The sequence below is a fragment of the Lynx canadensis genome, chromosome C1 (genome assembly GCF_007474595.2).
Source record: "Lynx canadensis isolate LIC74 chromosome C1, mLynCan4.pri.v2, whole genome shotgun sequence".
Lineage (NCBI taxonomy): Eukaryota > Metazoa > Chordata > Mammalia > Carnivora > Felidae > Lynx > Lynx canadensis.
In genome coordinates this window covers 20,129,699-20,151,571 of record NC_044310.1, presented here as the reverse complement: position 1 = coordinate 20,151,571, position 21,873 = coordinate 20,129,699, and the positions used below count along the sequence as shown (strand labels likewise).

The following is a 21,873-nucleotide window of genomic DNA, read 5'->3' as shown; positions in this document are numbered from 1 at the left end:
AACTAGTATTCTGCTTCATAATACACAAAGGCAGTATACCAAAGGTTAACAATGTTTATTCTAGATGATAGAATTTAAGGTAATTTTGTTTTCTTTTCTATAGTTTTCTGTCTATTCCATATTTTCAACTATGGTAATATTTATTACTTCTATAATCAGAAAAATTGGGGGGCACCTGGGTGGCTCAGTCAGTTAAGTGTCTGACTTTGGCTCAGGTCATGATCTTACGATTTGAGTTTGAGCCCTGCCTTGGGCTCTGCACTGACAGTGTGGAGCCTGCTTTGGATCCTCTCTCCCTCTCTCTCTGCTGCCGACATCGTCCCCCCATCAAAAATAAATACACATTTAAAAAAAAAAAAGAAAAATTTAAGTAAAAATTGTGAAGACTACTTGGTAACATGGAGAAAAGACTTATTATATGTTAATCATATGTTAATATGTATCTTAAGTTAAGATACAAAATTCAATGTAAAGTACGATTACAATTATGTGAAAATATGCAGGAGATAAAAGGAAGTACACAAAATGCTAATAATTGTTTTAGGGAGATGGGACTAAGAAGTAATTTTTACTTATCTTTTCCATATTACCATTAATGTAGTTATATTTTATTTTTTAAAAATTTTTAATGTTTATTTAATTTTGAGAGAGAGAGAGAGAGAGAGAGAGAGAGAGAAAGCGCATGCGCACCCATGGGGGAGGGGGCAGAGAGAGAGGGACACACAGGATCTGAAGCAGGCTCCAGGCTCTGAGCTGTCAGCACAGAGCCTGACGCAGGGCTCAAACTCATGAACTGTGAGATCATGACCTGAGCCAAAGTTGCATACCTAACTGACTGAACCACCCAGCCGCCCCACAATGTAGTTATATTTTAAAATGGATAAAAGTTTATAATTTAAAAAAGCAGTAACAACCATCTGTAATCTCACTACCCTAAGATAACACTGTGAACATTCAATAAATTTCTTTCTAGTCTTTTTCTAAGATCAACAGGATCACTTATATATACTAACTTGAAGGAACCAAAGAGAATTCTTACTCAACCTGCAGGTAATGCTAAGTTGGACAGGACAGCTAAATGTTGGATTGAAAACATGATCTGGAGGAAGGAAAGGGCCTGGAATTAACACTATGGAGTGTCTCTGTTGGACACAACGAAAGAGTTGAACTTCTGGATTAAAGGCCTGGCTCTCCATGGACTGGACAGGACAACACTGGACAAGATGCTTGGCCTTATTACTAAACCCTTTTTAAGAAAATACCCATTCCCTATATACCTCCCCACAGCATTTCTTTGAAACTAAAATGAGAAAACACTATGTAAAAACACTTTGTAAACTTTAACTTCCTTTGCAAAGGTAAGAATAATTACTGTCCAAGTCAATAGTAAAAACAGTGGTATGCACCTCAACAATATTTTTCCAAACACAAAGCAAATAATATGACCAAAAACAATTTCTGTGTGACCATGTCAATCACTAACCTTGATTTACCTGCCTATGTTTACCTGCTTAATAAAACTGCTAGAAAGGACAGGAAACCATTAGGTATGACCTGCAGAGAAAAACTTGTTTTTGCCTTGAATAATGCCAGAAGGGTTCTCTACAGGCAGAGAATTAAGAGCCAGCCATCTGCATCTAAGGTGCAAACTTGATTTCTTACCTGTAGCTCTGCTTCCAGGCCCAGTCGTCTGATAAAGGGGTCAGTGACATGGTAGCGACGCTCAAAGCTCAGAGCACCCCGCTCCTGCGGGACAGAAACAAACTCAGTTTCATTGATTCAATTCAATATGATTTACTACGTGCCTATTATATATCCAGCACTGTCCTGGGCACTGCAGGAGCTACAAAAGGTAGTAAGAAATTGGGCTGCAGGAGCCTGCACTATACTTCGGCAGGGATTAGAGAATAATAAAAGAGTATAAAATTAAGCATAGGGTGCCTGGGTGGCTCAGATCGTCGAGTGTCTGACTCTTGATTTTGGGTCAGGTCATGATCTCACAGTCCATGAGATCGAGCCCTGCGTCAGGCTCTGTGCTGACAATGTGGAGCCTGCCTGGGATATTCTCTCTCTCTCTCTCTCTCTCTCTCTCTCTCTCTCTCTCAAAATAAATAAATAAACATTAAAAACATAAGCATTAAATTGTGCTTGTTGGGTTACAAAAGGCAGAAAGAAAGAAAGAAAGAAAGAAAGAAAGAAAGAAAGAAAGAAAGAAAGAAAGAGGAAGGAAGGAAAGAATGAAAAGAAAGAAAAATTGAAAACAACAAATAAAGGAGTTTCCATCTTTAGGTTAGAGAGAGAGGGTGGGCATCACCTTTAGGACACATAATGTGGGGGGTATTCAAAGGAAAAAAATAATTTGCATGGTCCCTCCAACTCTATGATTCTGTGCCTCTAGGAAATGGTCCTTGCCCTTGAGGGGCACCCAGTCTAAAAAAATTACAAACAAAACCTCCCACAAATGGACAAAGCCCCTAAAGGATTCAGGGATGAAGGGAAAAATATACAAAACACAGATTGATGTGCTCCGTGCACTAAGCACATAGCTCATGTATACACTCAATCCTTTTTGATGATCATAGCTTATGCTGCATGCCACTTAATTTTTTAAAGATTTTTAATTAAAAACATTTTTAGCACTTAACCTTTTCAAAGAACTTCCTGTGTTCTTTCAGATTTCATTCTCTATGATCAGCCTTAAAGGCAGACACTATTATCATTTAACAACAGAAAACACAGGGAGGTAAAATGATTCAAGTCTTATAGGTAATTAGGGCAGTGGTAAGATTAAGCTCCTGACCCAGCTTGGGGTTCTTACTATAGGAGCACATCAAGTCCTGGTAGAATTTCTTCCATTAAATCTCTGTGTTCCTTTACAGCAGGTTCCCCTGACAAATCCTGGGCTATCTTGCTAAATGAACTTGACAGCCCCATCATCCATTCATCTCACAGAATGTACAAACTGCACAGGACAGGTGCAGAAGACCCTTAAAGAAAAGCAAAAAGAGTCTAAGCTGAACTGGGACTAAGACTCTTCTAGGGTCTGTTACATGCACAACTTAGCAGCTGGAGCAACATGAAGATGTCATATTTTCTTCTGCTACACCCACCCCCCACACACACACACCTACATATGTACACACAGTTGTGTACACACATGCACAACACACATGCACAGTACACTGGTGGCTCCCCTCCCCACCGACCTCCATTAATTTCAGCAGCCCAAGTACAAAGCACTGGGATAGAGGAGTCTCCATGAATTCCATATTCTTGGGCAAAGAAGATGGGAGTCAAGAGACCTTGATTTTAGTCCTAGGTCTGCCACTAATTAGCTATGTGACTTCAGGCAAGTCACCAACTCCAGACCTCAGTTTCTTCAGCTGTAAAATGAATCTGTTAGGAAGAAAGGACTTCATGCTCTGGTTCAAAGGGCTGAGCTGCTTACCTTGATCTGCCTACGGATGAGGTCTCTAGTTATGTTGACTTTTGCCATCTTCTCTTAATGAATTCAACAGCAGGAAGCTATAGAAGGATCTTCAGGACCCTTGAGCATTCCAGCCAAGCCCAGGTCCACAAGACACACATTTAATTACCTGGGGAAAAAAAATCATCAAACCTTGGGGGATGGAATAAGGTGGCTTCAGAGTCCTGGTTCCACCCCTAAAACATCCCACCAGCCTACCCAGTGAACTGGCTATTGCCTGTGATTTATGACATGGTGGGCTGGCTCTGCTCCATAGTGTTGAAGAACTTTTGGAAGGTAAAGAGGGTGGGAGGGGGGAGACAATGACTCAGAGCTACAGGAAGTATTGGAACAAACATTGAAAGAATCATGCATGCTTCACCAGAAAGTGGGGGGTTGGATAGGAGTATGAAGGAAGATCCTAAAAGTAAGAACAAGGCAAGCAAGAAAGATGTCAACTTCCACTTGCTCAATATGCAACTGTGGCAACCAGTCTTTTAATTATACTTTGAATCCCTGCTGCTCAGCTTGGCTCTCTCCAAAACCAAATCAGTACCACAGACAGAGCACTCAACCCTTTAACAAACTGATAGAATCAAAGAGTGGACCGGAAATGTAAAGGTGATCATGTCCACAATCCAATCTAATAAAGAGATCCCTCTTCAATATCCTGATAGGTAGGCTTTCAGTCTCATCTCCTGAAGCAACTTATTCCTTTGTTATAAACTCTGATGGTTAGAAAGACCTACTAATCTTGGGGCGCCTGGGTGGCACAGTCGGTTAAGCGTCCGACTTCAGCCAGGTCACGATCTCGCGGTCCGTGAGTTCGAGCCCCGCGTCAGGCTCTGGGCTGATGGCTCAGAGCCTGGAGCCTGTTTCCGATTCTGTGTCTCCCTCTCTCTCTGCCCCTCCCCCGTTCATGCTCTGTCTCTCTCTGTCCCAAAAATAAATAAAAAACGTTGAAAAAAAAATTAAAAAAAAAAAAGACCTACTAATCTCATTTCTGATAACTTACATAAGAAATTACAAAATATAAGAAATACAAAAGTCTATACCCAAGCATATTCATCACAGATTTTGTAAAAACAAAAAAACTGAAAGTACCAAATTTTTCAATGATAGAGGAATGGCTAAACAATGTATAGCCATATGATATTAAGCAGCATTAGAAATGTTACTTATGAAGGAAAAATGCTTACATTACACCAAATGTTTCCAAGATAACATGATGCTTTTTCAATAAATACTATTATCAAAGCTGTGTTTAAAAATGAATTAGAAGGGGCACCTGAGTGGCTCAGTCCATTAAGTGTCTGACTTTGGCTCAGGTCATGGTCTTGCGGCTCATGGGTTTGAGCCCCGCGTTGGGCTCCGTGCTGACAGCTCAGAGCTGGAGCCTGCTTCGGATTCTGTGTCTCCCTCTCTCTCTGCCCCTCCCCCGCTTGTGCTCTGTCTCTCAAAAATAAATAAACGTTACAAAAATTTTTTTTAAAAAAGGAAATATAAAAAATAATAATAGCCATCTTTAAACAGTAGTGTGACTGATTTTTTACCTTCTGCTCTTTGAGGTTCTCAATTTTTTTTTTCTACAAAAGCACATTAATATTGCAATCAGAAAAAAAATGCTTGAGAAAGAAAATAAACGCAGAAAAAAACTCCAAAGCTTTTAAAAGAAAGTTCTACCTCCTGTTATTTCCAACCTTTGGTCCTGGTTCCACCTCTGAAGGCATGCAGGAGGTCTAGTCTTTCTTCCCCATTTGGCCCTTTGTGCTGTGATGATGGCTCTCAGGGCCCACCAGGCCTCCCTGCCAACTCTCCCCAGCCAGCAGGATTCCCAAGACTACTTCTGGATCTCCTGGCCCTGCTTTTCCATCAGTTGCCCTCCTACAGACTCCTAGCACTCCCTCCTGAAATCACACTCTCTCCACCTGTTCTGTGAGCAGACTCCTTCTTTTCCTTTGGCATTTAATCACAAAAAGAAACTCTCTATATAAACACTATGTTATCGCAGATTTTTTTCTTTAGTGCTAGGCACAGAGTAGGACAATAAAAATCTTGCTATCTAATTAGATGTTCTCTTTCACCTGAGTACTTTGGGGCTTATGCCTCCATGATTGATTTGGGGATCATAAGCTCTTAAAAGGGCAAGAGCTTTCCCTCACAATGTGGAAACCATCCAGCATTGCATCTTTGTGAGCATTACCAGAGAGATACGGAAGCCACTGGCACTGTTTAGGATCACAAAACCTGTGAACATGAAGAACATGTAGGGATGCCAACTGTAAACAACTATGGTTTCATGAGGACTTTTCCAGGGGCCTCTGGCCATCAAATTAAAAATGTGAATTTGGACAAACTGGCGTAAACTAAACACTGGCCTGCAATTATGTTTATGGCTCTAGTTTGTGATATACTGGTCAAGCCTCCCTGCCCCCCCCCAAACAACAGTAATTAATTTCCCCCACAATCACCAAGAATATAGAGTGAGACTTATCATAATGGAAAGAACACCAATGTCATGGAGTATACCTGGTATTAAGTAGGACCAGCTATGTGGCCTTGGTAAACTCTCAATCTCCCCAAGTAGGTTCTCATTCCTGTGTCTCATAGGCACAGGGAAGAATTGGAATAAACACTGAAGGGGCCACAGACGTCTCACCAGAAAAAGGCTCATTCTTCACCCCCAACAGCCTTATTCTTGGAAGACTACTAGAAAGGTCAAATGAAATAATGTAGGTATAAAGTTTTTTCTTTAATTTTATTTTTAGAAGAATGTAAGTACTTTTATCTGCTAAGAAATAGTAAATTGCCAAATATACACTTATTATGTACTAGGAATTGTGCTAAGAGCTTTATATAGTTATTCGTTCAACAAATGAGTGCAAGAAGGATCTCCTCTACGTCGGGTACTATTGCAGACCCAGGGGATACAGCAGTGAACAAACCAGGCAAGTTCCTTACTCTCACAGTACTAACATTCTAGCAGGAGGGAATAGATAATAAATAAAAATACAAATAAAATAAGAATATCCCAGGTGAAAAGTGCTGTGATGAAAATAAAATAACTTGATGTTAAAGTGATTGATGGGCTACTTTTAGACTTGAGGTCAAAGAAAATGTAGTACACATTTGTGGAGTTTCTAGATGCTCAGCATTTGAAGCCCTTCCTATATTTTGAGAATCCCCCATCTAATGAGTTTAGAAGAAGACAGAGTGCCTCTCACTATGAAGTGAGAATAGTTCAGACTAAGATTCCTTCTCTGAAGATCCCTTACAGCTAGAGTGTGTGCCTATGACCCAGGCTATGCCAATGAGACATATCAGCCCCAGACTTTAATTGGGATCTGGGATCAAAGAATCAGAGGACCAGCGAGAGTCCATGCTGGCAGCAAGTTGTGGCTATAATGGCCATGAAGGTCCAGTCAGCTGGTGGTGGTGGTGTAAGCTGTATAAGCAGCAGTAGTGACCTCATGGATTGATTCTGTAAACGATTTTGGCCGTGGGTCCTGGCTGCTACCCAACTTCCTTCGTTTTAGCCCAGTCTTCAAGCTTGGCTTTGTGGCCTTCCCTGATATTTTGTGAGTTTCCCTAATAATCTTTCAAGAATCAGCCAGAGTTGGTTTCTGTTGCTTATACCTATAAATCCTGCCTGATACAGAGGAGCTCTCTCAAAAGATGACACTCAAGCTGAAACACGAATGACAAGAAGCTACAAAGAACCTGGAGAGGACACATCTGAGGAGAGAGAATAACCACTGTTAAGGGTGCAGAGGAAGACTGGTTCAAAAAGCTTGTACAGTAGATAGATTCTATTACTATCATCATCTTACGGAAGAGGAAATAAAGTCATGAACATGAAACAGTTTTCACAATGTCACACAGGTAATAAATGGAGGTGGAGCAGGGAGAGCTGTATGCACACTCTTAACCATTTTGTATGTATGAATAAATTACTATGGTACATAATTTCCCAGAGTAATATCACTATGACCATCCATAAGAGTCAACTAATCTGTTACTACTCACTCTTTAATTTTCTTAAAACGTTAACTGGGTTTTTAACAAATACCAGGCACTGTGCTAGACGTGGAGGAATACTGACTAGGATGAAAGACATAGCACCTAAAAAGCAGAGAATCAAAGGCAAGGGACTTAAGCTAAGATTGGTGTGTGCTTGAAAAAACTAAAAGGAATAAAAGAGGGAAAAAGCAGAGAAAGCAGACAAAAAAACCCCATACTACAATTCAGGTAAATGGTAAAATAGAGAGTGGGATTCAAAACAGTATCAGACTAGGGGGCGCCTGGGTGGCTCAGTCAGTTGAGCGTCCAACTTTGGCTCAGGTCATGATCTCTTGGTCTGTGAGTTCGAGCCCTGCGTTGAGCTCTGTGCTGACAGCTCGGAGCCTGGAGCCTGCTTCTGATTCTCTGTCTCCCTCTTTCTCTGCCCCTCCCCCACTCATGTTCTGTCTCTATCAAAAATAAATATTAAAAAAAAAAACAGTATCAGACTAATAGGTAGAGGTTAAAAAACCAAAATGTCAAATTTAATATAACTGCTGCTCAGTTAGCATTGTGGTAAACATTTCTGTTCCCATCCTGAGAAGAAATGACAGCACACTGGCCGATAGCTCATTCTGGAGCACAGCCCACCTTCACCACCCCCTCCCAGGAAACAGGGATTCAGCATCTTCCACAAACTTTTTAAGGCAGGCGTGTGTAACTGAAAAAACATTTCTAAGTAGAGATTATTCTAAAGGTTCACATCAGGAGGGAAATACCCCTAAATCTGCAAGAAGTATAATTAGTTTCAGACTTCAAAAATTTCTCAAATATAAATAATTAGATCAATAAATGAATTGTTATTTGAATATGAGGAGATTTAATTATGGTCAAATTTTAAGGAGTATCCTGGAATAGTCAATTCTACAGAGCAAAAAGAACTCACGGATATAGAATGACATGATGGAGACATTTGGAATTGAAGAAAGGAAGTTATATATTTATGATTAAACACCAGAAAAGACTACATCAAAGAGATTTCTCTCTGGTGCAGTATGCAAATTGTATGTTCAGTTCTGCCGAGATGCAAAAAGACTGAAATAAGTGACTTCAAGAATCCATAAGATAAAATTTTCAATGCCTAGTATGCTAGGCACTGCACACTAGACTTTGAAAATCCAGCAAAGAACAAGCCAAACACAGACCCTTCTCTTCAAGAGCACACAATATAGTTGTCATGAATTGAATACCAATGGTACCAAAACTATTGTAACTAGAGCTCCTCAGAGGGGCTGAAAAAGGCTAATTTAACTGAATGACCAAAATGAACAGCCAAGACAGTAAATTCAGAAGGAGCAACAAGGAATAATAAATTAAATCTTATTTATACTCATTTATTCACACACCTTAGAAGAAATAACAAAAATGACAGTGGGGGGAAACAAACTAAACATAGGGCAGTAGAGTAAGAAAGGTGACTTGGAAATCGCTAACAAAAAACTAGAACTGTAACAGACCCAAGCAACTTTAAATGTGTATTCTTCATTCTAAAGATAGCACAATGAACGGAGTATACCCTTATGTTTGCACTTAAAGCTCTAGTAATATTGAGGGCTAATTTTGCAGAACATGAAAGTTCAATACAAAATCTCTCTAGCTAAAGTACAAAGGGTTGAACATGGCATCTTCTGTCATTACAGGCCAGCTCTAGTTGATACTCAATGATAAGGAGGAAGAAGGAAGCCAGTTTCTGGGAGTTGGGAATGTGAAAAATATAAAATGCCTATGACACTGAGGAAAATATATGACATAATGTTATAAAGAAAACATGAACTGCCATGTATATTGATACACTGCCCAAAAGGTATTCCATTCCTAGAGTCTAGAATGTCTAGCATGTCACCACTTAACCCTATCCCTTCTACAGACCTTTAACTCGGGCTACTGGGAAACTTTTTTCCACGGGCATCTCTGCTATTACAAAGGAAGCTAATAAGAAAATTCAATTAACAGCTCAATTTGGAGGAATTAATCTACTCCATAATGCAAAGGGTACCAGTAATATAATAGCCTGAGGTTAACAAGCCTTAGAACAAAGTACGCCTGGCAAATGTTACTCATCTGGAACCAAAGATTGAACAGTAACATCCAAATAAACATGAGGAAACACCCATTTCAGGTGTGCCACAGTCCTTGTTTGAGTTAATGTAGCAGAAAGGGAAGTGGACTTAAAATACTTAGGCACTTGGGCCTGCAGTCCAGCCCCCTCACTGTACCCATTAGTACCTACTTAGACAGTTATTCAACCTTTCTGAGTTTCAATTTCCTCATTTGTAAAATAGGGATACTCATTTATTTCAATTAGTTGTTGTGAGGAATAAATGATGAAATATATATGAAGGTACAAAATAGTACCTGGATTACAGCAGGTGCTCAACAGATGTTATTAGCCAAATCTGAATTCTAGTAAGACTTGATAGCTCCTGATCTATGCTCAGTGGCATGGTTACAACATTTCTCTTACTTCCTTCCCTACCAGAGAGACAAAGCTGACATTGGGGATTCCATTGTAGGATGGTGGGGCACAGAGAATGGGATCTTTCTCACCTCTGCTAGCTTTGAATTGCAAGATCAGGAGGAAAATGGTGACTTTGCTAAAAACAAAGAAACTCCATTCAACAGTCTGTACAAGAATGGTTAGGGCAGGATTATTCATAACAGCTAAAAGGTAGAAACCCAAATGCCCATCAACTGATGAATGGACAAACAAAATGTGGTGTTTATTGTGTCTATACAATGCAATGTTATTTGGCCATAAGAAGCAATGAAGTGCTGATACGTGTTACAACATGGATGAACCCTGAAGACATTATGCTAAGTGAAAGAAAGCTACATGTTGTATATAGGTTTCTCCTGCTATCCAAAAGCAAAGTGTTCCTATGAAACCTATCCTAAGCTGCAAGGGCATAAAGTGAAGAAGCAATTACCATCAGTTTATTAAATGGAAAAAATTTTTTGGCATTTCCAGACCCCAAAAATAACTTCTCGTAGGCTTTTCTGATACCATCTTGCTAAAGGATGAGCAAAATAAATAAATAAAGCACACTTTATTTTATAAAGCACAGATGCTCACAGACACAGTTCAAAGCTATGGCGGTTGGATGCTGAGTGTAGTTCCCAGGGTGGAAGCTGGGAGGAGCCACTCTCGCCACTCAGGGTGCACACTGCCACTATAATAGGCTCACCGCAAAACAAATGCTGAGCACTGTATTTGATTTTCACCCTTTTCATAAAAGCAAAATTCCCCTTTGGATTCTCTTCGGTTAGTGTAAAAGGTACTGATGTAGATCTTTCGTAAAAGTGAAGTGGCATAACATGAACTTTCAAGAATCGAGGGATATCTATAATTCCATTTATATGCAAAGGCCAGAATAGGCCAATCTATAGAAATAGAAAGTAGATTTATGGTTTCCTGGGGCTAGAGAGGACTTTAAAGTGTATAATTCAGTGGTATTTAGTACACTCACCATGTTATACAACCATCACCTCTAGGTAGTTCCAAAACACTTACATCACACCAAAAGAAAATCCCATACCTATTAAGTAGTCAGTGCCTCTTCCTTCCTCCCTCTAGTATCTGGCAACCACCAATTTACTTTCTGCATCTATCAATTTACCTATTCTAGATTTTTCATATAAATGAAATCCTACAATATGTGACCTTTGCGACTGGCCTCTTTCACTTAGCATACTATTTTGAGGTCTATCCATGTTGTAGCATGCATCAGTACTTCATTCCTTTTTATGGCTGAATACTATTCCATTGCACTGCTATATCACAGTGTATTTATCCATTCATTCATCTATCTGTTGGTTGTTATGAATAGTGCTGCTATGAATGTCCATGTACAAGCATCTGTTTGACTACCTGTTTTCAATTCTTTTACGTATATACCTTGGCGTGGAATTGCTGAGTCATATGGTTATTCTATATTTAACTTTTTGAGGAATTGCCAAACTGTTCTCCATAGCAGCTGCACCATTTTACAATTTCACCAGCAATGTAAAAGGTTCCAATTTCTCCACATCCTTACCAATACTTGCTTTTTAAAAAAATGTATTTATAGCCATCCTCACGGGTATGAAGCAGTACTTCATTGTGGTTTGATGTTTCTTTTTGAGGTGATGAATATGTTCTAAATTTGACTGGGGATTGTTGCACATATCTGTGAGAATACTAAAAACCACTGAATTATACACTTTAAATGAGTGAATTGTATGGTATGTGAATTATATCCCAATGAAGTTATTATATTTTTAAAAAGGAACTATTGATACCAGCAACAATATGGATGAATCTCACAGATTCTGAGCAAAAGAAGCCAGACTTAAGAAAGTACATACTGGGGGGCCTGGGTAGCTCAGTCGGTTAAGCGTTTGACTTCGGCTCAGGTCATGATCTTGCGGTTCCTGGATTTGAGCCCCATGTCGGGCTCTGTGCTGACAGCTCAGAGCCTGGAGTGTGCTTCAGATTCTGTGTTTTCCTCTCTCTCTGCCCCTCAGTACCCCCCCTTTCAAAAATAAGTAAACATTTAAAAAAAAAAGTACATACTGTATGATTCCATTTACAGTTGACTCTTGAACAACACAAGTTTGAACCGTGTGGGTTCATTTATATGTGGATTCTTTTCGATAAATACAGTATAGTACTGTAAATATATTTTCTCTTCCTTATGATTTTCTTAATAAAACTTTATTTTCTCTAGCTTACTTTAAGAATGCAGATATAATACATATAACATACAAAATATGGGTTAATTATTTGTTATCTGTAAGGCTTCTGATCAACAGTAGGCTATTAGTAGTTAAGTTTTTCAGGAGTCAAAAGTTATATGCCAATTTTTGACTGCCTGGAGGGGGTTGGGCAGAGTGGGTGCCCCTAACCCCCACACTGTTCAAGAGTCAACTATATATGAAGTTCTAGAATAGGCAAAAATAGTTAAAAAAAAAAAGAAGTGTTGCCTGAGTGCATATAGATTAATAAGAAAAGGAGACCTGAGAACTTTCTAAGTGACAGAAAAGTTCTATATATGAGGGGAATATGGCTATATAGGTACTGGGGGTATGGGTGACATGAGTATATCCATTTGTCAAAACTGTACAATCAAGATTAGTGAATTTTAATGTTGGTAAATTTTACTTAAAAAATAGAATGGAGGAGGGGCGCCTGGGTGGCTCAGTCGGTTAAGTGTCCCACTTTGGCTTAGATCATGATCTCAGGGTTTGTGAGTTCTAGCCCCGCATGGGGCTCTCTGCTGTCAGCACAAAGACCACTTTGGATCTTCTGTCCCCACCCTCTCTCTGCCCCTTCCCTGTTCATGCCCTCTCTCTCTCTGTCAATAATAAACACTTAAAAAAATAGAATGGAAGTGGAAAGCAAAGGAGGTATAGATAAAATAAGAATGGCAGAATGTTGACAGTTATTGAAATAGGATGACAGATAAATGGGGGTTAATTATTCTGTTCTATTCTGTTTACTTCATATATATTTGGAATCCTCTCTTATCAAGTCCTTTTAAAAATCTTTCTTTCCTATTAAGAGTCACTCAAAACATGGAAGACTGATTAATGAAACAGAATACTGTTAATCATATATAGTTAAAAAATCACGTTCAAGACATATACGTGACCATCTTAGCCTTGAAGGGAAAAAAAAGACAAACCAAAAGTGTACATATCTACAATGTTATAACAAGAAGGATATGTGTTTGGGGTGCCTGGGTGGCTCAGTCAGTTGTGCGTCCAACTTTGGCTCAGGTCACGACCTCATGGTTCACAAGTTCGAGCCCCACATCGGGCTCTGTACTGACAGCTCAAAGCCTGGAACCTGCTTTGGATTCTGTGTCTCCCTCTCTCTCTGCCCTTCCCCTGCTCATGCTCTGTCTCTCTCAAAAATAAATAAAAACATTTTTAAAAATTAAAAAAAAAAAGAAGGCCAGGCATTAAAAATATGCCAGTGATCTTCTCCCTGGTAAGACAACAGGTAATACACACACACGCGCGCGCGCGCGTGTGTGTGTTACATACATTTTTTTCCTGCCTCAAAATCAGAACTTATGAAAAAATATATATATATTTTTTCTTTCTGTTTCTCTGTACTTTCCAAGTATTCTATTGTGAACATTTATTGTTTTTATAGTAATATAGAAATAGCTATTAGGAACCAGCTTTGGACTGAAAGAAACCTGAGTCTAAATCTGGCTCTACTATATACTAGGTTGTGTGATCTTGGGTAAAATTATTTACCTTTAAGCTCCCGGGTTTTGTTGGTTTGTTTGTTTTTTACCTGCCATGTAGGTATATGAAGTAATATCTACATCATAGGGTCACTGGGAACATTAATAAGACAATGCATTGCAAAACACTTAGCACAATACCTGGCATATGGTAAGTGCTCAAGAAACACTGGCTACTTTTCATTTGTTACACAAAGATAATAATAGCACCTACCTCAGGGTTGTTGTGAGGATTATATGCGATAACTGGCACACTGGAAATACTTATTAACCGTGAGTGACAGTATTATTTGCAATAAGAAAAATTGTTTAAGAAAAGCCTCCTCTCAAAAAATTAAACATAGAGTTACCATATGACCTAGAAATTCCACTCCTAGGTATAACCCAAGAGAAATAAAAACAAATGTCTACACAAAAACTTGTACATGAATGTTCTCAGCCCCAAGGTAGAAACAACTCAAATGTCCATCAATGGATAAATGTCCATAAATGGACAAATAAAATGTGATATATCCATATAATGGAGTATCAATCAGCCATAAAAAGGAATGAACCACTGATTCATGCAACAACATGGATGAAACTTGAAAACATAATGTTATTTGAAAGAAGCCAGTCACAAAAGGCCACATATTGTATGAATCCATTTACATGAAACATCAAGAACAGCAAAATCTACAGAGAAAGAAAGATTAGTGGTTTCTTGGAACTGAGGAAGAAGATGGGAGTGACTGGGGTAGTGGTGACAGCTAAAGGGTATGGGTTTCTTTGGGGCATGATGAAAATGTTCTGGAATTAGATAGTGGTGATGGGTGCACAACTTTGTGGATATATTAAAAAGTGCAGAATTAAAAGGGTAGACCTTATGATACAAGAATTGTATCTCAACTATAAGAAGAAAAGTCCTCAAACCCTTTTCTTCTTTTCTCTGCCTCAAAATCAGAACTTACAAAAATTTAGCTCTCACCGTTTCCTTCGTCTGTCTCCTGCCTTTAACTATAATTATTTTGTGGCTTCTCTTCTTTAAAAGACTAAAAGCATCCTGAGGGCCAGCTCTTCATCTGATTCATCTACTGAACCTCCTAGGTCTCCAAGGAGTGATGTGGGCTTAGCAGGTGCCAATGAGTACTTGCTGAATGAATGACAGCGTGACTGTCTTGCATATGTACAGCACTTTGTAACTATCAGAGTACTTTTGCTCATGCGTTTAACTTGAACTTCGTAACAATCCAGTGAGGAAGCTAGAAAGCTATTTTCATCCCCGTTTAACAAGGGAGAACTGAAGCACAATGCTACTGAGGAAGAAACACTGGACCGGAATCTAGGGTCTCGTGCTCCAGGCCAGGCTCTGCCTCTAAGTGTCTTAAAGACCCTGAGTGAGGCGCTTCACTCTCTCAGCCTATTTCCCCATCTGCAAAGTGAGAGGTAGACTCTAAGATGAGCTACAAAATCCCTTCCACTATCCTGTGATCCTAAGGACACACTGCCAGGTAGCAGTAGAGTGGAGATGGAACCCAAGTCATCTGTATTCTTTTTCCTCTGGACAGTGCCTCCCACTGTAGAGAGATGTCCCCAGCTAGAGAGACACTGGCCCCCGCCCCCTTCCAACATTATGAATTATGCAAAGGATGTATGCAAGTTTCCTTTCACTCTATTTGCAGTGGTTTACCTACTGGAGCAATCCTATAGAAGAGAAAAACATGCACTTTCAAAGCAAAAAGGTCACTGGAAATGGCATAATAAAGTAAAGAGTTGGGTACTGGAGTCTGGCAGACCTAAAGTTCAAATCCCAGTTCTGCCAACTATCTTCTGTGGGACAACATTTCTAAATCTCAGCTTTCTAATCTGCAAAACAGGATGATAATGCCTATCTTCACAGAGTGAAGAGCCACACACATAAAATGCCTGATATCAAGCCTGGTAAAAATTAAAAAAAAAATTCTTTTAATGTTTATTCATTTTTGAGAGAGAGAGACAGACAGACAGAGCATGAGCAGGGGAGGGGCAGAGAGAGAGGGAGACACAGAATATGAAGCAGGCTTCAGGCTCTGAGCTGTCAGCACAGAGACTGACATGGGGCTTGAACCCATGAATCACAAGATCATGACCCGAGCTGAAGCTGGATGCCCAACCGACTGAGTCACCCAGGTGCCCCACCTGGTAAAAAATATTTAGTGAACATTCAAATCATTTCATAAGTGTTATCCAACAGATTCCTCATAAACCTATGAAGGTAGGTACTATTATTATCCTCACTTTACAGATGAAGGATCTAAGGCACAGAGAAGTTAATTTCCCTAAAGTTAGTTATTAAATGGAGAGTCAAACTAAATAGTTCGACCCTAAGACCAGGTCACTGGCCACTGAAAAATAGTTATTGTCTTTAATTAGATCATGTCTAAGCAGTCTTACCTAAAAGACACCATCTCTTAGCATTTAGGTTTTAACTAAGCATTTAACTTAGCATTTAGGGTTTAACTAAGGAAGCAAAATCACCTAGACTCTGATGGTCTCAGACACAAATTTCAAAAGTATATTTCAAGGTCATGGACTAAGTTGGCGCAAGGACAGCATCTGGGAAAGGTTTGGTTGGTGGAACAGGCCCATCAGCAAAATGTCTTTGGAAAAGTTCTTTGCCATCTTCAAGGATCCTGGCTCAAATGATTCTATACGGAGTTGACTAAAGCCTTCTCTGTGAAGTCCATCCTAAGAAATGCTTCACTTTGGGCGCCTAGGTGACTCAGTTGGTTAAGCGTCCGACTCTTGGTTTTGGCTCAGGTCATGATTTCTTGGTTTGTGCGTTTGAGCCCACATTGGGTTCTGTGCGGACAGTGCAGAGTCTGCTTGCGATTCTCTCTCTCTCCCTTTCTCTCTGCCCTTTCCCTGCTCTCCCTCTCTCTCTCTCAAAATAAATAAACTTAAAAAAAAAATAAATGCTTCACTTTGTGGGAAACTCTGGATGAAAACTCACCTCGATGGCTTCTCTGCATGAATGGGTTCTGTACTGCCATTCAAACTTTGTGAAAAATCTTTCTTGATGTTTTCAGAACTTTGCTTTGCAGTGATTATAGCTAATTTATCTGCCTTCTCCTAGGGCCACCATTACCTTAAGATAGTGGAAGGGAACAGAAAGAGAAAAGAGAGCATATTTGGATAATGCTATCTTCTCTCACTGTATTTATGAGCATCTGCAGTCTTGGATTTTGCCCTTAACTTGCATCTTTCCAAACTCTGCCTGATTCAAAGTATGCCTCATAGGGAAGCCTTTGAAGTTTTACCCTCTAACTTTCCTCCTAGCAGAAAGGTGAAGGAAAAGTAAGCCAATCAATGTGGAAATGCTTCCTTTCCAATTCAATTGCAGCTGTGTTACATCCAGATGTCTGACTCAAGAAGGAACCAGGTAAGCCACTGGCACCCAAACACTCAGGTCTCAACTGGTGAAGTTCCAAGACCAGAAATGCCTGATTCCCATTCTGAGAAAGGCTCCCTAAAGGTTCATGGATAAGCACAGTTTAGAGCTTTCTGAAAATAGAATCTTGGGGTTACGAACAAGGATAAAATTTTGCCACCATCCTGATCCTAACACTGCCTCCGGAGAGCCCCTAGACAGCTACCTGGGTAAGGTCGGATCCTGCTCTGCCCCACTCCCCAAGGAAATGGGGTTAATACCTCCCCAGATGGCTACAGGGAGGATTAAGGGTTATTATTCTTGGCATCCAGCTCTATCACAGCTCTAGCAATTGTGACCTTGTCCATTCTAAAATAAGACATTAAATGTAAAAAATGCAAACAGTGATCTCTGAATCTGACTGTATAGTGGGGTAAGGACTTTTTTTCCCTACAAGGCCTTTGACACTTCCTCCTATACTCCAATGTGTTGGCTGAATCCTCCTCTCATTCAGGCCTCAAGTTTTTAAGGTATTAGTCACTAATGCCACAAAGCCCTTGAAGGGGTTAGCAGCTATTACAAATAGCACAAAGAATGAACCCCAAAATTCTCAGGCCTGAATTCACCCTAAAGAAATAAAGTGGTACCTTTTTACCCCAAACCCAAGCTCTCAAGGGCAGTCAGTGACATTTAGTGAAAAGTGTATGTTATATCATTTAGTACTCATAAACCCATCGTAAGGAAGGTACTGTCATCTCGTTTCACAGATGAGGAAACTATAGCTCAGAGAAGACACACAACTTACCCTATGTTACACAGCGAAGATGGTACAGACAAAGGTTCAAATATCAGCCCTACTACTACTAACTGCGTAACCTCTAGCATGTTTTTTTAACTTTCTGGAGCCTCCATTTCCTCATTTGTAAAGTGGGAATAATAATAATTCCCACTTCATAGGGGATTTGAGGATTAAATGAAGTATTGTAGGAAAAGTGTGTAACAAGTGCCTGGCACACAGTATGTATGCAATATGCGTTAGTTTTTTTACAGATCACAAAAACAGGAGTTTGACTCCATTTCCATATAATAATAGGGTTTAAAATACTGAAAGACTACTCAGTCAAATTACCTAAATAAGTATGAACTCCTCTAGTATATCCTGGATAAGAAGTGGCGAAGCCTCTGCTTGAATACCTACAATGATGGGTAACTCACTCCCCCACAAGGTGGCCCATTTTGTTTTTAGAAAACAAATTCTCTCCTATCCAGCCAATATGCACCCTCTTCGAATTTCCATCCCTTGATCCTAGTGCTACACCCTGGTTTGAATTCTGAACATTTCCTTTGTTAGCTGTGTGACCTTAGACAAGTTATTTAATCTCTCTGAACTTGTATCTTCACATGTATAATAGGGAAAATGATTTCTGCCTACCAGAGCAGTGATGAGGGCTAAATTAGATAAAGTAAAAACACCACCTAGCACACAGTCCAACATACCAGGCCCTCAATAAATGTCAGTCACATTTTTGAATGTATTCTAATTGGTAAATACCTCTTAAAGTAAGTTATTCATAATTAAATGTACCACCAAGGGATTGGTTTCTGATGAAAACCATCAGGAGTTTTGAAACGTAGGAGTTATGGGAGTCCCTCTGCAGTGGCAGCCCAAAGATGCAGTGGAATCCAGAAAGGCAAGGATGAAAGAAGAAAGGAGTAAGGATCACTCAGTGACCCAAAAGAAAGATAAGTATCACCATATTACATGTTGTCTAGGATTCCCTCTCTGAGACCCAGGACTGCACACGTGGGCCACATTCCCTAACTTAAAAAGAAGAGAAGAAAATAATTAAAAAATAATTAAAAGTCACAGTTCTGGGTCTTTGTAGCAATTGGCCCCTCAAAATCCAAAGATGTTTAGCAGAGGGCTTTAAGATCTTCAGTCGTATACTTCCAGATCCTGAAGTCTACATGTGTGAAAAAAAAAAACCCTAATATGATGTCCCATGAGTCACTATTGAGTTCCTTTAAGCTAGAAAATTTGTCAGCTGCATGACAACTCTAAAACCCAAAAGTGGCAAATTGCCAATGTTAATACCATCACCACAATCATTACACATATTCTCTTTCTTTCAGTAACTCCAAGGTAAAGAGTCTCGGGCAGACATATGAGTTGTTGTTCAATTATTCTTCAGAGGTGACCCAAAGCACTGCTTCTACAAATTGAGATGTGGCTTGAACATAAGTGCCCCCCAACCGGTCAAAAGAGGGAAGGATAGCAGGACCCCAGTATTAAAGCAGCAGGATCACAGACTATGGCAGAAAAGGTTGTTTCCCATCTGCCAATGAAATCCAACAACCTGTAATGAAGATTCACTGTTAGTCTCAGAGTTAGCCCAAATGAGCCTTACCAGTTACTCTTTGGTCTGTGATAGAGGATCAAATTATTATACTCAACAGCCAAGATTCAATTCAATCTCTTTAAAAATATAAGAATTACAAGGAAGAATAGGCCAAAACTCAAACCAGAACTAGCCTTAAGTAGTTCCTTCACTTAGCGAAGAGACTGGCCACTCCGGAGGGACTTTAAGGTACAGAAAAGCTCTGTTCAGACCACTGAGCATATCTGTGCCCTAGGTAGAGATTTCATAATGTTTTTGAGTCAGGAGGTGTCCTCCGAATAGTTTTCTTCTCAAAACAGTTCCAGGCTCTGTTAAAAGGGAACACTTAACTGCCACTTTACTCTGATCATCTACCCCATCCTTGCAAAGAATGGGGAAGTTACAGCCACCGGATCAGGCTTCTAAACTCACAAACCTAAGAGGAAAACTTTAAAGTTGCTCTACCACTACCTCAGGAAGTTAAAGGAAGTCACCGAAAAAAAAGGACTTTGAGGAAAATAGTCAAATTAGGCAGTCAGACTTTAGTCATAAGTCCTGACACGTCTTTTCTAGAGACCCTGGTAGTACACCTGCAGAGGAGAGTCAGAGGTCACTAAGCAAATTCAACCTGGCTGGCAAGGGGGAGGGGGGGTACGACCCACTGCAGCCTTCAGTGACAAGAATCGGATCCTACTGGTTCAACCTCTCTTCTTTTCCACACTTCCTATTTCCCTTTGAGGTGGGTACTGAAGAGCCCGTTCCCAAGTAAAGGCCCTCTGTATGGGCGTTACAGTCGCCTGGTGGAAACACCTTGGCAGACTTCAGCTTGGTGCCAGGATGGGCCACAGAAGGCATCTGCAGCTGCAAGAAGCCTGACCACGGACGGACACACGGGACGGACGGACACACACACACACACACACACACACACACAGAAAGAGAGAGAGAGCGAGAAAGAGCGAGCGCGAGAGCGAGCGAGACAGAGCGAGAGCAGGAGAGCAGGAAACTAAGAGACCAGGTCAGGTCAACGTAGCCCTCCCAGCACTTCCACCTGCCCCCTTCTTCCTGAGACCCGCGCCAGATCAGATGTCAAACAAAAAAGTCCGCAAAAAAGTCCCGTGATGGGACGACTTCCACCTCTCCCTTGGCAGAGCCTCCCTGAGCCTCCCGCACCACCCACGTCCCGGCCAGCCCTCCATCCCCACCCCGCCCCCGGCCCACTGTGCCCTTCGCCCCAGAGAGGCCTGCCCCCTCTCGGGACACCCCGGAGCCCCGAGGCAGGCGGGCTCAGGCCCCCGGGCCGGCAGGGCTGTGGCCGGCCCAGAGCGAGCGGCCCGTGTGCCGGGGCTGCGGGAGCCGGTTCTTGCTTCGGCGCCCGGCGAGGGCAGGGGGCGGTGGCTACCCGTACCTGTCAGGCCTCTTCCCAGGACCGGCGGCGGCGCAACTTCAGGAGCCCATGTCCGTCCGGGGGGCCCGGCCCCTCTCCCGGGAAGGGGGGGCGCGGATCCCGGGGAGGGGGCTGGGGGCCCGGGCAGCTCTAGCCCCTTCCCATGCTCCCCGCCCGGCGCCTGGCCCGGGCCGGACAGCGCCTCCGCCCGCCCCTGCGCACCGCCTCACACCCGCGCTCACACACACTCACACTCCCTCGCGCGCTCTCACACACGCACTCCCCTCCCTCCTCCTCCTCTGTTTATCTCCTCCAGCTGTCTGGGGACCCAGGAGAAGCCCAGCACTGCGCCTGCGCCACGCAGTCTCCGCCCCCGCCCCGCGCCTCACAGCCGGCGGCTACGCTACGGAGAGAGCGTCCGGCGGTTTCCAGAATAGCTAGACGGGCCCCTCCCCCCTCGCGCGCCCGGTCAACGTCTGCTGCCGGCGGTGCCTACTAACCTGCTAGTGGGGGAGACCCGCACCGCCGCGACCAATCCGCTCTTGCGCTCGCCGGACCGGCAGCCAGTGGGCAGGCGGGAAAGCCGGGCTGAGCCCCGGCGCATCCTGGGAGTCGTAGTTTCTCTCCGTCGAAGAGCTCCTGCCGGGCGGGTTCACCCCGCCCAGTTGCCATTAGTTACCCTGACGCACCGCCCACCCCACATCCACGTAAAATGCTCCCTCGCGTTGCTTCTGGGGCACCTCTCACACTCACCCAAATGCTTCTCAGAGCCCGGCGCAGTCTCCTAAGAGCCTTACCGAGACTTCCTCAGATCCCCTGAATTGGGAGACTTTTCAGGCTGGGGCCCCAGGGCCCCCCCCCCCCCCAAAGCCGACCTTCATCTTAACTCCTTCCTGACCTGGGTGGCTACTGAAGAGGCGCATTCCTCACTCTTGTTCCTGGGCCTCAAGGAAGAGGAG

The 21,873-nt window shown here is 41.8% G+C and overlaps 1 protein-coding gene across 3 annotated transcripts in view; it reads right to left on the bottom strand.

The window, feature by feature from the left end:
- Positions 1 to 21,190, bottom strand: part of WDTC1 (WD and tetratricopeptide repeats 1) — a 65,688-nt gene extending 44,498 nt beyond the window's left edge. For all 3 annotated transcript variants that reach the window (XM_030323950.1, XM_030323951.1, XM_030323952.1), the window contains exons 1-3: positions 20,936 to 21,190; positions 3,449 to 3,596; positions 1,663 to 1,746 (exon numbers count right to left, since the gene is read on the bottom strand). In XM_030323950.1, the coding sequence (XP_030179810.1) occupies positions 1,663 to 1,746; positions 3,449 to 3,496 (132 nt within the window). In that variant the 5' untranslated portion in view covers positions 3,497 to 3,596; positions 20,936 to 21,190. The remainder of the gene's footprint in view (positions 1 to 1,662; positions 1,747 to 3,448; positions 3,597 to 20,935) is intronic.
- Between the last annotated feature and the right edge of the window lie 683 nt (positions 21,191 to 21,873).